Here is an 18451-nt window from a genome sequence, read left to right on the forward strand (position 1 = left end):
ATACAGTTATGTTGTCATGGTGGCGCCATACATCTCTGTATTACTATCCTAGTGGGGGGGGGGGGGGGGTGGTGGTGGTGGTGGACGAACGACACACCAAATACCCTTGTGTGCTGGGGAGCAGATGCCATGGACACATCTGCTTGCATGCGTTCGCACGGAAAAATAATTCAGCAGCCCACCACAAGCAGGACGGTCCCCTGTATCCAGCCCCTGGAGCGAAAGCCCTGTAGAGTGTGAAACTTGCCGAAGGCGGTCGCTTTGGGGGGTTTGCACATGTGCAGACCTCTAACATTGGCTAGGGAATGTGGCCTGCACGAGCGAGTCTGAATTGCCCCCTGAGAGTTTTTGTTTTTATATGAAGCAGGTTCTCTGAGATAATACGATCTTTGCAGCATGTGGACGAGGACTCACCCGGGTCTTCTGTGTCTATACCATATATAACGTCATGACACCCACTGGGGAACTTAATATACAGCCTGGGATTTTGTATTGGGGAAGAACACTTATACCCCTTTTACACTAGAGCCACTTCCCAGGTTATTGCTGCACCACTCCGGGTCTGGGCTTGGTGTTAATGGGCCCCCCAAAAAATAACCCCTGTCCTGTTAAACGGCAATCGAACCCTGCAAATGCTCATGGTAGAAGGGGCATACCTGTAGTCAGGGGCTGTGTAAACAGGTAGACCCGGGACTCCTTTCCACCAATGAAGGGAGCACATACCTACCGTCCGGAGGTTGGGTAGGTGCCGTGTACAGCCTCAGCTGCTGTGCTATGTAGACAGCAGCCAAGCCGGCGAGGAGGTGAATGGATGCCTGTGTGCGTTCTCCTCCCGGACGGAGGCTGGTGGCAGCTTTCCTGGGTGCTTGGCTTGCCCCCAGAGTGTCAGTTAATATCACAGTGGGCCCGGCTGGTGGATTTTCCGGCACTTGGTCATCTCCAAGCGTCGGCTTAGGGTCCACGTTCGCCGGTGCCAGCCGCCCGGCATTACGCCGGAGAGACACTGGTGTAAAAGGGGACAACTGACGGGTCGCATCCGGGTTGGAGCACAGTCCAAAAACATGGGTGCGACCCGGCATCTTTGGTGTCACAGTGGTATAACTGAGTAGCAGAGGGCTATATATTGATATAAGCACGTCTGTTTGCTTCCAGTTAGTTACTATTACTTCAGTGTACTAGTAACATGCAGGCTATAGACCCAAACAGCAAATACAGTATGTGGCCATAAATCAGTCTTGTGCTGTATCCTGTAGATCCGTACCTGCATGCCAGGGTTCAGCAGGCTCTATTCAGGCTGTTCTAATATTATATTAGAGAGAGTCTTTGTGATATGAAAGTGAGAAACGCTCTATTTTGGGGCAGACTTCCCAGCTTGTCTCCTGCTAAGCATTTGTTTTGAATTCCTTATCTTGGTCCTGGTTACAAGATATTCCATTGTTTTGGTGGTGTGTAAAGAACATTATGATAAGGACCAGAAGATATACAGCGAGGGTCCTGTGCTGGCTATTTCTTTTTGTTTAATGTAAACGTGACCTAACTGAGTTGTATGATCGATCTACACACATTAAATAGAAGTATTGACCCACTTGGTCGACAGGGCTAGGGTGACATGGAAATGGTCAACGCAAAAAGGCTAATCGTTTTTTCTTTTTTTATAACCAAAGTTTGTCTATTTGAGTCTGTATAAGCATCAGAAATGCTTACAGTATGGAGGCCACCTGAAATATGTAGTGCAGGAGAAATGCCATTGGTTGACATAAGCTCTCGTCTCCACCCATTGGTCTATAGCAGCTGGCTTTGCAGTACTGGAGATGGGGAGGTATATATCGCTATAGATGTGGTCCTCTGTACTTCACCACGCATGGCTCAGTCAGTGTGTGAGTTTCTATCATTCAGTTTACCGAACCCGCTACCAGGGGTCCGTGGTCTGTGATAGGACTGCCTGGAACAATACTTCCTAACCTGATGAGTAACCGGGCCCCCAGGGACAATGTGTCATGGAGACATTTCTGACAACGTAACTTGGACGACGCTGCAGTTTGGGACAAGAAGCAGGGCTGAGCTGGGGTTGTTTCTGCCGCTTGTCCCAGAACGCACACGGACATTGTGTTCCAGTTTTGTGCTGCTATATATGGAATGCGATCTAAACACTTGCAGATGTGAATTCCACCCAAACATCTGTGGCTTATGTGAGGAAGTCCGAGCCACCCCCACTGCTCGGAGACTCGGGAGCGCTGGGACCTGCGTTGTGTACTCCTTTTTCACAAGACATCTCTGAGGTCGCGAGAAGCTTGTGCATAATTGAGTTTATTGGAAAGTCTGCCTCGTTTGCCAGGAACCAAAAAAATCGATAGTTGCCTCATCCAATATTAATAGATTCTATATTTCTAGTGCATTTGTGTCTCAATCGCTGGTTTACGGCTGACGTTCCTTCAGCTGATTGTTTTTAATGCATCTCCCTATTATTCTTAATATGCTGGAGTTAAGAGTAATTGTAGCTATTATTTTTTTAAGTACTTGAGACTTCATAATGTAATATTTAAGTGTATATTTAACACAGTGGTTAGCATTGCTGCGTCACAGCACAGGGTCATGCGTTTGGTTTTGAAGTATGCAAGTTGTGTGGAGTTTATATGTTCTTCCTGTGCCTGTGGGCAGTTCCTTTTGTGGAGTACACAAACACATTCCCAGGAGTATTAGATACAGAGAACTTTAACTGGTCCTCATTTCAGCCAATAGAACTTGAGTAATAGTGCTCAACTGTAGAGTACAGCCAATCACAAGGCACGGTTGTTTATATAACCTTTAATTATGGGTCAATAACACTGAATCTGGCAGTATCGTTTATTTTGTAAACTGCTTCTCGCTGGTGTATAGGCTTCGGTACAGCTGGGGAGTGTCCATACACCCCTGTACAGTAGGCAACATCTACTGTAGGTAATGCCGTCTTAGTTGAATAGTTGTCGGCTAAGGAGGTGCTTGAATTATAATTGAATTATCATTTTATACTCTGCATCTTCCAAAACCCATGCAGTTCCTCTTGCCTGCCTGGGGTCTTGCTTCTAGCACAGTGTAGTTTGTATTTCAGCACTGATATGCAGACATGACTGCTAGAAGCATTTCAGCAGAGAGCGACACACCAGGCAGGGAAGTGCAACTGCAAGGGTCTTGAAAGATGCAGGGTGCTAGGTTGAACCCTTATATAATCAATATAAACATCCAGCCAATCAGCTACTTACTGACTTTTTTTCAAACACAGGCTGTAACATGGCAGTTAACAGGTGATTGACTGGATGTTTATTTCTCTCATCCCCCTTGTATTTATCTCTTGCTAAGGCTTAATACATCTGCCCCAGTATCTACTTCACAATTATGATAGGCAAACACCAAAGGTCCCCATACATTCCCCATACATTTGCAACTCCCGGGGAGCTGCAATGTGGAGCGAGCAGGGGGGCCGGGGACATCGAGGTGGCGGGCGGGGGATGCTGCAAGGCGGCTGGGGGGACGGACGCACACTGCTAGTAGTGCGGACGCTGCGGGGGACACAGGCGGCAGTAACATAGAGCCGGGCGGGGGGAGCCGGAAGCTGTCAGTACTGAAAAAAAAAGCCCATATAATGAATGGGCAGCCTGTGATTGGCTGAGCGCTCTCTCAGCCAATTGCTGACAGGCTGAGAGAGCGATCAGCCAATCACAGGTTGCCCATTCATTGTATGGGCTTTTTTTTTTCAGTGCTGACCGCTCCCGGCTCCCCCCGCGCGGCTCTATGTCACTGCCGCCTGTGTCCCCCGCAGCGTCCGCACTACTAGCGGCGTGTCCCCCCCCTACCCGGAAGGAGCATGACAGCTCCCTGCTCCGGCTCCCCCTGCCGCCCCCCTCCCTCGCCGGCGTCCTCAGAGTCCCCACGGCTGCACATAAGATTTATCTTATGTGCAGCCGGTCCGACGTCCCGACTCTGACCCGATGCGCACGGAACCGTGCATCGGGTCGGACCGGGTGTCAAAACCTGCGATTTGGTCCGATTTCACTGCCCGATCCATCATGATCGGGTGAAATCGGGGCCAAATCGCATAGTGTATGGCGGCCTTTAGGCCCCTAGCTGTACAACTAAAACTGCTAATGTACTCGCAGCCTAGAGAGTCAGCTCCGCCCACATCCCCTCGCTAGCATGCCAAATTTGGCCCCGTCCGATGGGGTCTTAATTGGACCCTTACTATCCTATTAGCAAGAAAAATCCATGCATTATAAACAAAGTTGTCATCGTCCTATTACTATAAGTGGTTACATCTTAATATCTAGTTTGCTTCCTTATTATCTGGAACATCAGGCGGCGTGGGCCAGCTAGAAGCCAGCATTTGAGATGAATTGGTTCTGGATTGTATTTTACAGATGACAAACACAATTAGGCATTGCGGATACAGTAACTGGAGATGAATGTATCTCTACAAGTAGAAAGATAAAAGCCATGTAAATGTTTCCTCTGTTTGTTCCGTATATGGTGCTAGAACATCCTACCATTGCTTTGTTAAATATACGTTCATGGGGCGATTACACGAATCCAGAGTGATAAACACCCGAAAATGCGCTCCCGTTCCCTGGCGACAGACTGCGCGCTGGTGTTTTATGTCAAACAGATTTCGTATTTGGTCCTGTTTTTGTAGCGGTTACCGCCGAGTGTCTCCTCTAAACAATCTCTCATTGTTCCGTGGTTCCCAGCCAAGATCGGAACCTGAGGAGGAGTTCTCCCAACAGCCCGCGCCGTTTCCACAACATGGGAACAGCAACAATGCTGCATATTCCTTTTAAAAGAAAACACACACCCTGTTCTTAACCTTTCTTAGAACCCAAGACTTTAAAAGCCTCTGCGGCTTTACATAATACTGTGAAAGGTGTATTCTATAGGTATTATGATCAAAGCAGATTAGAACTGAGCGCTGCTATGTAAGGTATCCTGCCTTTGTCACATGTAACCTTGAATGCCTCAGTTTTCAGTCAGGATAAAAGGAAGTAAAGCGAAATCTGTATTTGCTTTTCCTTGTTCTAATAGCGGAGTATTAGATGTAAATGATCCCGAATGCTATTCTAATCCGACATTCCATTTAGTATGCCCGTGGAATTAAAGCTCTTTAAAGGGCCAGTGCATCTGCAATCCGTTTTCTGATATACTGTAACCGTGCATGTAATAGTTGCAGGGTGTGTTACATTATAATGTCGTATAATAGGGGCCCAGTATTCTGGTATTGGCTTGCGCAGCAACTTCTGCAGCTTTAAGGATGGATTAAATAATATATAAATGATCATATGTTTTTGAAGCGTAAGCATTTGTTTCACTGTGGTTCTGCAATAAACCTTTTTAATAACTACGTGACCGGCGCTAACGCAATGAACTTTTTTTTTTTTTATGTTGTGTGGCATTATTTCTGAAGCCTTAAGCTTGGTACACTGGATGACACTTTAAAAGGATCCGGTCATTAGGTCGACATGGGTGTGGGTTGACACAGGCAAAGTCGACATGAGTGTTTTTTTACTTTTTTGAGTCGACATGTGTCGACGGGCGGTATTTCATGCCCTACCATCCACTAGGGTGCGGTGGGAAAATAAAATAGTGTGCCGAGCGTAGCGCAGAGAGGGGGATGCGGTGCTACATTTCAGTGTCCATGTCAACTGTGTCGATATGCTGGTAAAAAGCCCATGTCGACCTTTAGACTGACCTTACCCATATCAACCTAATGCTTGTGTCGACCTAGACCCATGTCAAACTTTCTGCATGTCGACCTAACTGCTGGAGACATAATGATCCATACCCCTTTAAAATATTTTTCAGATTCAGACACGTCTGAACGACCAAATCTAAATATCGCTCATTGAGATCACACAATATTGCTGACTCTGTTCACTCTTGTGCGTCGTCAGCGGCAACCTCCGAAGTCTGTACATTCAAGATGATGGAGGATGTCACTAGCGAGAGCCATACCGCTGAATACAAGTGAGCATGCACTTGCCAATGCCGGCATCCTGCTGGGCCCGTCACGCAAGAGGTCTCTGGGTGAACACCTCATCCAGTGTGTACAGAGCTTTACATTGAGATGTAGCGGTAATCTCTTTTAGTTTTACCTGGAATATACTCAGTGGCCACTTTATGTGGGTTCTGGGTAGGGACCCCCTTGACCACAGAGTAACTTGGAAGCCTTCCTTAGAGACTCTGGTGCCTACACGAAAACGCCAGGCATTTGAGTACACTTACAGTATTGTACTGACCATGTAGCCACAATGAGATTTTCTTTGGGCCGTGGATGGAAGTAGCCATTAAGGTAGAGGTACACTGTGGTTTGCCAAGTCAAGCAATGCTTTCCCAGTCGTGGCTGTGTCGTTTTGGTGAGCCAAAGGGTAGATCTCTGTGTGGTGTACTGCGGCTTGGAGCCTATCCACTTAATGCCTTCTATACAAGTCCAGAGAGCCCTCCGGTATGCCACTGTTAAAACACATGAGTTTCTGTCAGCGTGTACCAGTTTGGCCAGTCTGTTGTAGCACTCACAAAGCATTTTTTGGACACTTGCTGGAGTATTTTTTTTCACCCAATCATCCTCTGTAAACTCTGCACAGCTGTGCTGGAAGTGTCTCAGGAGATCTCATGATTTTGAGACCATCCAAACGCTGTGTCACTTGGATCACATTTCTTCCTCCATAGTGTGTTTTGCCTGGGCAACAACTACACCTTATGCATGCAGTTTGTGGCCATGTTATGCATCGAAATCTGGAACATTTGGGTAAATCTGGATTTAATATTGAAATGAAGCTGCTGAATGAGGTTTTAAGACCTTGCCCTATTGCAGCATTAAATAACGGATTGGGGAAGAATTGGATTAGAATGACTCCTATTCCTGGGATCTAAGTATTTGTTTCAGGTCTGTTACAGATTGCATGATGATTGTCTATTAAACGCATGCAATCTCACTACTGAAATGTATTTTGGGAAGTTTTCACATTAAGTAAGTTCTTTGTTTCGGGTAGAGCAGTGGTCAGAGAACTCGGTCCTCATTACCCCACGCAGTGCATTACCCCATGCAGGTCTCACAGAATCACAAGTGAAATAATTAACTCCACCTGAGGACCTTATAATATGTGTCTGTGAGTAATTAGTACACCTGTGCACCTGCTGGGTTACCAGCAAAACATGCACTGTGTGGGGTAATGAGGACCGAGTTCCGTGACCACTGGGGTAGAGGGTACCGCTCCTCTGTGTTGTGTCCACCTTCTATCTCCATATCTTAAGCGGTGCTGCCTGGTGATCGCGCAGTGTGCGCTGCCTGGTGATCGCGCAGTGTGCGCTGCCTGGTGATCGCGCAGTGTGCGCTGCCTGGTGATCGCGCAGTGTGCGCTGCCTGGTGATCGCGCAGTGTGCGCTGCCTGGTTTGCTAGCAGTTTGCCTAGACCTCTCCTTTATGGAACAGAATGCTAGCAGGTTTCAGCACAGGGAATGGCAAGGTGGATGGCGTGATGTCTGGCCCCCACCTCGTTGTGTGGTCATTAGTGCAGATTCATGCAGTAGATGATAACATAGTGGGGTATAGCGTTGTGTTCTGCTTATTACCATATAACATGGCTGGGGGACCAATCCCATACAAACTACGTGAACTAAGTGATTGTGAAAGTCTGGTAACTGATATTTTTAATAAATGTGTGGTACCTGACCTCAAGGTATTTTATGTGCTAACCCAGGGGTTCCCAAACTTTTTTGAATCACGGCACCCCGGAGTATCAGAATTTTTTTTACCGGCACCCCTAGACCAAAAATTTCTCATTGAGAAAGTGGAAAAATATTCAGTTAAGCACATTGTGCTTCTATCTAATCCTAAAGGCTCGTACACAGAGCGACTTGGTGTGCTTGGCAATTTAGGCTAGTCAGATTGCACAGCACCCAGGGCTTGCTAGATCGCCCATACACACGTAGTGATGTAATTACAGTAGGCCTTACCATTATCTTGCTCTTGTGTTGCACACCACTCATTATTGGGCTGAATTACTGTAATCTCTGCCTTGCATCTTTCCGGGAACAGCTCAGTAGTCTGGAAGATCTCCTATCCCCTAAAGAGCTTGGATAAATGCTTTCTGGGCAAACGGTCAGGGATGGGATTTGTCTCTTACTCCGTAATTCCCCTTTACTTCCAACTGCTCGGGGCACAGTGTCATGAAACCGTAGACCCCAGAATATCCATCTCTGTATTCAATGAATTGTTTGCAGAATTACTAGGAGCATTAAATTGAAAAAAGTTGATATCTTAGAATATTTCCACTGCAATATCCCAAATGTATATACATTTCCTATACTTGGGATTTGTTGCTGTGTCCTGGCTTTCTACAATCACCTAGCAGTGAGTCAAAGCCACATTTTACATTAATGGGGTGTATTTACTAAGCTTTAAGTTCTAAAATTCTGTAATTCCGATCATGTTTATTCTGAAAATTTTAAAAGCAAAATGTTACCAATAAAATTTTGGAATAAATGTATCGGAAGTGTCCGGTATTTAGAACCCAAAGTCTAGTAAACGCAGATTTTAATTTTTTTATTTTAAACAAGTTTTGTTAAAACCAAATAAAAGCGAACACCTATCACACAGTATAGCGGGCCGGGTCGGAATGGTCCACAGGGGGACAGAGGGAAACCCCGGTAGACCCCCACTGCCGGGAAGCCCGCCAGCTTGGGAATGGAACCCATGGCCTTTAGTGCTGTGAGGGGGGTGAGGGGGGGGGGGGGGTTAGAAGTAGCCCTAAATCAGATGAGAAGTAGACTTAGTGCCCAATGAGGCAAAGGATCAAGAGAAGTGGGCAGGAAACCTATGGACCACTCACCGGTGATGCAGAAGGCCTACAGAACCTTCCAGGGAACACTGATCTGAAGCTTAACCAGTTACGTGGTGAGTTTACATAGAATGTGCAGTATTTATAGAACCTCTGGATTCTGTCCAGGAAACACAAGGTTTGACTTCCTTGATGACCAACATCTGTACTAAACCTTTCATCTCTGTGCGGGTTGGTTGTGTGGCTGCTTCAGGACCCCTTCTCTTTAGATTAACATTCTAATCGATTTTACTTTCCATCGGCTGCACTAATTAATTCCATTGTGGGTTAGAGCGGATGGTGCATAATTTATGAAGGAATCAGTTACAAAGAATCATTTAGTTTCAAATATTATTTACCAAGTACACTTTATCTGTACCAGACGCAGCCCTCTCCACTTACTCTGCTTCCAGATAGGGAGCATCTCTAGTATGTGGAGCAGATTGTTCTACATGACTTACAGTATAATGCTCCGGGTGTTCTACGCGATGCGATACATCACATGTGGCACGCTAAGGGTTAAAGTGTATGGCCAGCTTCTGACTTCTGTTGCAGATGGATCTAGCTGAGAACTGGGTCAAAATGTACTAGCCTGCGATATGCGGGAGCTGGTGCAAATCTGGTGAAATAGATACTAGGTTTAATGCGCCAATTGTGACGGATTTTTAAAATAGCAAAGTGATTCTATGCTAACCAATCCTGATTTTTAGCAATGATTCCGGTTTCTATTTAAACAAAGATCAGTGATTGTTTGGACAAACCAACCCATAAGTAAATCTACCCTTTGTATAGCTCACAAATCCAGAAAAATAGGCAAAAACAATACGTTGCCTTCAATAATATACAATTGTGCTCAATTTTCCACTTAATTAGTTTGAACACTGCTGATTGGCATTCTCATTTGCTTGGATATCTGTTTATATCCCTTTTCCTGTTTTATACAGTTCAATTACCTTTTCCCCGCAGATGCTTTGACCATTCTTTTGCTTTCCCCATGACTCAGAAGCCAGACACGTCAGTGCAGCACTGGATGAAAGATGCAATGGTCTTTCAGGAGACTGCAAACTCACTGACCTTTTATACACACATTGATTACAAGCAAACAGATCACAGGTGAGGATGGTTACCTTTAGTAGCCATTCAAACCCGTTTGTGTCAACTTGTGTGCATGTTATCAGGCCAAAATCTCCAGGGTATGATCATTTGGGTAGTTTCTGTTGTCATTATGATTTAAAAAGAGTAAACACAGTCGATTGACAATAAATGGCTTCACCCAATCACTAACCATGAGTGAAAGAAAATTTTGTGAGTTATCATTCATATTCTCTGACAAATGGCCAGAAAATCACAAATTCTGCTAGGGTATGTAAACTTATGAGCACCACTGGAAGTCTGTGTGTATGTTAACTAGAATGCCACTGATTGGGGGACACTACACCAAGTTCAAACAGATAGCTTACAAACCTGTTGCCGGATTGTGTTAAATAGAATATTTGATCCTTGTTGGAAGAAATCTGACGTGATCCATCGTCAGCAGAACCACGCAGCCAGATGCTCCAATGGAAGCAACAGGAGTACAGCCTGTATTTACAGACAACAATCTGCCGTGCAGCAATTGCTGTGCTAACAGAGGCCGGCTGAGTGAAGCAGTAATGAAATGCTGATATTACACAAATGGGTAAACATACTGCATGTACTAACGTGTAATGTGGATGAGCATGGTGACAGCCAAGTGCTCACAGCAGCGCGTCTATGGAGGGGGCAGGCAGAGCTGTCACACATGCCGCAATAGCCCTTTCCGTGACTGCTGTGGTGTCCTGCCTTCATTACGTGCGCTGTTTAGGAAGATGGGAGTTCTGTTTCACATGTGATGTTGCTATGGGCAGCCAATCAGAATCTGCTTATTTATTTAGCACCTTCTAGAACAGGCATGTCCAAACTACAGCCCTCCAGCTGTTGTGAAACTACAAGTCCCAGCATGCCTTGCCATAGTTTTAGCATTCCCTAATAGCACAACTGTGGCAAGGCATGATGGGACTTGTAGTTTCACAACAGCTGGAGGGCCGTAGTTTGGACATGCCTGGTTTAATGGCTACTGCTGGTCCCTGGGCCACCCATTTTTGTCATAGTAGAATAATGTTGTTTTATTGCATTTGTGACTGGTCTCTTCACTTAACAGTTGTGTTTCCTGTGTGTATTACACTGCATTTTATACTGATAGACTAAAGGCCCCCTTACGCTTGTCCAACTTGTCTGAGGGACAAGTTGGACCTGATTGACTTGAGATTCATCCTATGTGCAGGTGGAACAATCTCTGGGTTATACCCAATTCCACGGGATTGTGCATTGGGTCCTATAAGGCATCAGGCACATCAGATTTTGTCAGATAAATTGGCCCAATCCACCTGAATTGGGTCAAATCTGACAAAATCTCACAAGTGTAAGGGGCCCTTAAGAATAGTTATGTCCGCCATAATGGCTGTGGCTCAGTGAAACATGTAATCACATTTAAAGGGACTTTCTATGGTACTTGTGAGTTATCCGGGCGCCCGATTTCTAAATCGGGTCGGATCGGGCACATCGCATCGCATGCGACCATCGGATGCGATGCGATGACCCGATTTTTCCATAGGAATCAATGTTAAAATGGACAGAGTCCATTTTAACATGGAATTCAATGGGAAAAAGGGGTCCTTTTCATACCCCTACTATCCAAGTGGGCATGGAGTTGGATATAAACCTGTGGCGAGCGTAGCGAGCCACCGAGCCCGAAGCGTAGCGAGCCACCGAGCCCGAAGCGTGGCGAGCGTAGCGAGCCACCGAGCCCGAAGCGTAGCGAGCCACCGAGCCCGAAGCGTGGCGAGCGTAGCGAGCCCCGCGAGGGGACATAGAATACCGTCCCCTCGCGGGGCTCGCTTCGCTCGCCACGCTTCGGGCTCGGTGGCTCGCTACGCTCGCCACAGGTTTATATCCAACTCCATGCCCACTTGGATAGTAGGGGTATGAAGAGGACCCCTTTTTCCCATTGAATTCCATGTTAAAATGGACTCTGTCCATTTTAACATTGATTCCTATGGAAAAATCGGGTCATCGCATCCGATGGTCGCATGCGATGCGATATCGCATCGCATCTGATTGTATGCCTTAACTTAAGGCATACAATCAAAAAATCGGGCGCCCGGATAACTCATAAGTACCCTTTCTATTTTAGTACATTGATCTTTTGACCTTTTTGTACCAGAACACTTTAAAAAAAAAAGTGTATTTTATGCACGGTTACACATCTGTCACATGGCGCGCCTGTCAACAGTTACACCTACTCCAGCTAGAACACTTGGCATCCTTGTAGAATTCCTGCTGTGCATGTAGGCCTATAGGACGTGGGCCCTCTAGTGGCGGTCTCTGAAGTTACAAACACATGAACCACCGTATTTATTACCAGTTATTTATATAGCGCACACATATTCCGCAGCGCTTTACAGAGAATAGTTGAACATTCACATCAGTCCCTGCCCCAGTGGAGCTTACAATCTATATTCCCTACCACATGTACACGCACACAGACATTCTTGGGTTAATTTTGTAGGGATAAATTGTATTGCAATTAACCTACCTGTATATTTTTGGATTGTGGGACGAAACCGGCACGGGGAGAATATACAAACTCCGCCCAGTTAGGGCCATGGTGGGAATAGAACGCATGACCTCATTGCTGTGAGGCAGCAATGCTAATCATTACACAGTCCGTACTGCCAAGTGCAAGTAAAGAAAAATTGCAGTTTACTGTTCAAAAAAAGAATCTAGAACAATAATATTAATACAGATCCTTTGGTATTTTATATAAATAGCATGATGACATGGCTGCCTGTAACTTCATTTTTCATTGGCTTGAATGCAGGATTTAATTCCAATCAAACTAAACCAGTGTGTGTGTGGGCCAGCAATGTGCGCTCCTTTATCATCGCTGGCCTGGCCGTTCATCTGCTGATGAGCAACGGGATGGATGAATTTACATAGCGTCCTGATATGGAAACTCGTCCACCCCCAGGAAAATCACTAAACCGGGTGAAAAATCGCCCGGTGTGTATGTTTTGCAGGCCAACTATTATTATTATTATTTTTTTTTCCCCCATCATCGGTCAGCGCATACACAATATAGTGTGTGATATCTCTCCACCCCTCCCCTTTGTTTATTCTAAAATGAACTGATGGCCATTACAGTAGATTTGCAAGATCAATAACCGGCTATTTCTTTGTGTTCTTCCTGGCAGGCAATCAGCAGCAGAGGTCAGCACAGCATTTCCTACACGTTGTCCAGGAACCAGACCGTCGTCGTGGAGTACACCCATGACAAGGACACGGATATGTTTCAGGTACGTTACTCTATGCATACGGGTTATTGCCGCACTCGCCAGGTCTTCACAGTTTAAAAGAACTTGTATTTTTACTTTTGTGAGGTAATCTTGGGCGAGGAATCTGTAGTGGTTTGGTGCTCCGCAGAAAGGCGGGGTTATTCTACATCTGGACTCTTCTAGTAATGTCTGTGCTTCAGCAAGTACTGATACAGTAACTATGTCACATCTTGGTACAAGGTTAACGCTGAGCATCCCCGTCATCTAGAACAGTGGTTCCCAACCTCTGTCCTTGAGTACCCCCCAACAGTTCACGTTTTCCAGGTCCCCCAGCAGGTGCACAGATGCAATCATTACTCACTGACACATTTTACAAGATCCACAAGTTAATGTGCTAATTATTTCACTTGTGATTCTATGTGGAGATCTGGAAAACATGCACTGTGTGGGGTCCTGAGGACCAAGGTTGAGAACCACTGGTCTAGAATACAGGCATCTTTGCTTTCTGTACAAGCAGAACTTGGAAACACTTCAAAAATGTCTTAACACTATGTATAAAATAAGTCTCTACCCAACCCATCGCATGTTATTGCCTTAGTTGCTAATTGATGCTGCTTTCCCACTGCCTAAACGGGTAAAGACCAGGTATTTGTAAATGGGTCTTTAAACGGGTAAGAGCTATAAAGACCCTTTCTCACTGCAGCTCTTAAACAGTAATTCATATATACCCATTTAAGCAACCCATTTAAACCCATAGTAAACATGGGCTGTCATATAGAATGGGCTTTTCTGCCCCCACAGGCCCACACTGATGATGTTTTGAGAGAACAAAAGGAGGGTGGGGAGTGGTCTGATCAGTGTTGCAATAATGGCAGACAGAGCACATGTCTGCTGATTTCATGCTTGTTTCTGCTGTTGTGCTGCTGGATTTAGCATGTAATAGTTTGAATGCCTTCAGCTTATTTATAATTTGCGTAGTGGTTCTTATAAATCCTGATGCTGCCATCATATTGCTGATATTACGGTATATTACAGCATCCTTTACCGTACCGGTCATCTGACACATGATTTCTTCTTCCCCACGAATTTGAAGGAGTTCCCTGATCCCCTCCACTGTCCAACTGGGCATGGTAGCAGAATGTAAACAGCAGTACAGCACAAACACGTTTTAGCTCTTCTCTGTCTGTCTGCTGTGATTACTTCCTGGATGTGGTGACTGTACAGTCATCACAAGCAGGAAGCCAATCATGTTCTTAACCTTTATTATTATTATTACTAAATACCATTTAAGACCCTTTCCCACTGGCAAAAAAACGGCTCTTAAACGGGTAAAACTCTGCTTTTTACCCATTTAAAAAAAAAAGGTATTTTTAAATGGGTACAGCAAACTGGAGCATTGCCACTGCAGCTCTACCTATTTAAAAAGGCTAAAAAAATGGCAAATTACCATTTAAGAGCTGCAGTGGGAAAGGGGTATGAGATGTCAGGGATTCCCAAATTACAGAGGTTTGTCCCTGACTGCTCACGCAATTCATAAGCGGCAGGAGTGATCTGGTCCCCAATGGGGACTTAGCGCAGCCATTCCAGATTCAGTGAAGTCTTCCAGGTAATATTGGTAGCCCACCGGGTGAACCCGTGATGCACATTACAGAGCACCCTGGCAGTGGTAGACTGCCAGCACCAAAGGGAGGGCAACCTCGCTGCACCTCTAGCCGGAGGGGTAAATAATTTTAAATACCAGCAACATTTAGTATAGCTATAATATAAAACAAAATACTATTTTGTTAATATGGCTCACAATAATAATGGGGCCCTTTTATTTTATTTGTATATTTCTAATGTAGTTGCTACATCTGACCTCCTAGATGTCCGTGTTGCAGTCAATCTATAAAATGCATTCGGTCTCCATCTTGCTATGTAATTTTTTGAAGGTCGTGTCACACACTGATGATATTGCTGTTGTTATACACATTATGTAATCTGGTTTCATGCGATATTGAGGTGTTGGCTTTGAGATACGTATACATTGGCTACAGATACAATCACTTTATTTCCCAGTTACAAACAAATCTGTGTTATGTACCTGACGGCTACAGTGTCTATTGTATGTAATTCTGGCACATAACCTATGTAGATATACACAACTAGTGAGCCTGCTCGAAGCAATATCTTTGTAAGCTAATGTAACGTGCCCAAGAGGTGATATGATGCCGTTTCCATGATTTCAGTAAGGAATAGTGGGGTATTAAATTCTGACTATTTTTCTCTTTCAATGGTCCTGGTGACACAGCTCAACACTGGGATGTAGGAGGGTCCGAAGGAGCCAGGCACCTATCCTTAAGTTTTAGAGGGTAGGCTCCTCCCCTACTGCATCCCTGGACTCTTCAGTTCGTGTTAGGTGCCCACTGGAGTGGGTGCTATTCTAAAGGGCTGCAGGAGCAGCCGAAGAATTAGAGTAGTTAGGGGATTTTTATTATTTTATTAACTTTTACCCTAGCTAGGTAGGCACAGTGTGAGGATTCTCATAGTGAATCCTCACACTGCTTGCGCAGCAGGAGCTGACAGAAGCGCGTCCTGTCAGCTCACTGTGCACAGGGGAGACACTGTCTGGTCTCCCTGTGCAGCGCTTATAGCCTTTTCTAAAAGGCTGCCTGGGCTCCGGAGTACCCTGAAACCGGCTCCACGTTTAGGTGGGGATCATGGGGGACAGGCGCTCCGTGATGGCGGCGGCCATTTTATGCGGAGCTTACACGCTGAGCTCCTAGATGAGAGGACAGCAGCGTTGTGACAGGCATGTTCCAAGTGATCCCCATTTGAGGGGGAGACACTGGAACTAGGAAATCCTACCTAAGGAGCGGCTTGCTGGGGGTGGTTGGCGCCAAAAGGTCACGGACCCCGCAGCAGCAGGGACCTGTGGTCTCTTCCTTCACTCTGACTTTGGCGCCTTTCAGAACGCTTGCAGCGGAGCTGAGCTGGCTTACTGATCCTGGCAGAGTGACTTGGATTTCCTGGGCATCGCTTCCCCGCAGTTGAAACCAACAGACAGATAAGTGACTGGGTGCATTGCTCTGTATAAACGCTTGTACATTGTTTGCACTGTGTATACTGATAGATATACATTTATCACTTGCATCATGTCTGAGCATCAGGCTGTGGTTTTGGGGGAGGGAGCCCTTAATGCACTGAGCGCGTGCAATGTTTGCACACAAAAGTTTGTCCCTGAGCAGATAACCAAGGGGGGCTTATGTATTACTTGCGCTGATGTGAGACCCATGGGCAGTGATCCCCATAGGGCAGAGCAGATGGAACCTGCGTGGGCCAGGGCCCTAGGCAGGTCAGTAAACGCTTTGGTGCAGCTTTTGGACAGGCAGAGTGATGGGCTGGTAGAATCACAGAGACCTATGCCATCATCTCAGCAGTCGTCTGGCTCCTTGCCTCTTACCCAGGCAGATCCTGCACTTATCCAGGTGATGCAGGATACTGCAAAAGGGATTAACAGGTTCAGTGAAATGCTGGACAAAATGGATGATGTGGCAGGGACCCCTAGAAGGTCTTATGCTTTAACTACTGTGGTAGATGAAGAGGAAGGAGAGTATACTGACATCCCCTGGGATCAGGGTGATGATTTGGAAGAGAACTCTGCTGCTGGTATAGAGGATCTCATTGTAGCTGTGAAGCAGGCTTTAAAGCTGACTGTGGAGGATAAGACTCCTGTTAAAGGTGTTTTTAAGCGACAGCGGAAGGAGGCTGTTACTTTTCCTTCAGATGAGGGGTTACAGGAATTGTTAGAAGGGGCTTGGAAAACTCCTGATAAGAGGCTTCAGATGCCAAAACGATTCCTTAGTCTGTACCCCATGCCAGAGTCTCATGCGGAGCTCTGGGAAAGGGTCCCAGTTGTGGACGCTTCAGTGGCACGTTTGTCCAAGGCTACTGTATTACCAGTACAAGGCGGTGCAGCTTTTAAAGATTCTGTGGATAAAAAGCTGGAGGGAAACCTCAAGGCTATCTTTGAAGGGGTGGGGTTTACCTTACGACCCCTTATTGCTTCAGCCTGGGTTTCTAAGGCCATGATAGAGTGGGCTGGTGAATTATGCACCATGCTGCAGGCTGACCCGGGTGCATTACTGCTTGCAGAAAAGATTAAGGCAGCAGCAGAATATGCAGTTGAAGCAGAGGAGGAAGCTATTAAAATGGCAACCAGAGTGTCCACAGTCTCCATTAATGCCAGGAGAGTGCTTTGGCTTAAAGCCTGGGAAGCAGACAATGAGTCCAAGAAGGCTCTGGAAACATTAGCCTTCAAAGGAAAGGTACTCTTTGGTACCGAATTAGAGGAGATTATAAAACAGGCCACAGGCGGCAAAAGTACATTCCTGCCGGCCTCCTCAGCAAAGCAGACATCCAGATTTTCTGCTTTTAAGCCGTCCTTTCGGCCCTCCCCTAGAGGTGGTGCGTCCTTTCGAGGACAGTCTTTCAGGGGAAGGTTTCAGCCCTCTAGAGGCAAGACACAAAAGTCAAAATTTGGCTCTTTTCACAAGAAGCCTGCCAATAAAGGAGAGGATAAACCCTCTGCATGACTGTCAGGGGCTTTGCCCGACAGTGACAAAAGTGGGCGGGCGTCTCACACTCTTCAGGGACGCTTGGGCCTCTCTAGGCCAGGATGCCTGGGTGCTAGACATCATAACACAGGGTTACAAAATCCCTTTCAGAGGGCCACCTCCGAAGAGGTTCATTCCCACATCCTTACCAAAGGAGGCACGGCTGCGTACAGCTCTTGTGAGAGCAGCGCACTCCCTTTTGGAAAAAGGGGTGGTTACACTAGTCCCCAAGACAGAGTGGAAGAAAGGCTTTTACTCCACGCTGTTCCTGGTGTCCAAACCAGACGGGTCTTTCAGACCAATACTAAATTTGAAGTCTCTAAATGTTCATTTATGGGTAGACCATTTCAAAATGGAGTCTCTACGGTCAGTACTCCTGAGTCTGGACCAGGGAGAATTTTTGGCGTCCATGGATGTCCAGGACGCATATCTGCACGTCCCTATACACCCGGAGCATCAGACCTTGTTGAGGTTTGCCATAGGAGACCTGCATTTACAATTCCGGGCGTTACCCTTTGGGCTAGCAACCGCGCCAAGGGTATTCACAAAGATAATGTCAGTGATGGCGGCGGTGCTGAGGCTCAGGGGAATCACAGTAATACCCTATTTGGACGATCTCCTGTTCAAAGCGGAGTCAGCAGCCATGCTGCAGAGTCACTTGGCA

General features: G+C 46.1%; 1 protein-coding gene across 2 annotated transcripts in view; it reads left to right on the plus strand.

Moving 5' to 3' along the window:
* Window positions 1-18451, plus strand: part of PELI2 (pellino E3 ubiquitin protein ligase family member 2) — a 67676-nt gene that overhangs the window by 41217 nt on the left and 8008 nt on the right. For both annotated transcript variants that reach the window (XM_083167447.1, XM_083167446.1), the window contains exon 3: window positions 13112-13213. In XM_083167447.1, coding sequence (XP_083023573.1) covers window positions 13112-13213 — 102 coding nt within the window. The remainder of the gene's footprint in view (window positions 1-13111; window positions 13214-18451) is intronic.

Source organism: Crinia signifera, chromosome 12, assembly GCF_055691185.1.
Source record: "Crinia signifera chromosome 12, ASM5569118v1, whole genome shotgun sequence".
In the NCBI taxonomy this organism is placed as follows: Eukaryota; Metazoa; Chordata; class Amphibia; order Anura; family Myobatrachidae; genus Crinia; species Crinia signifera.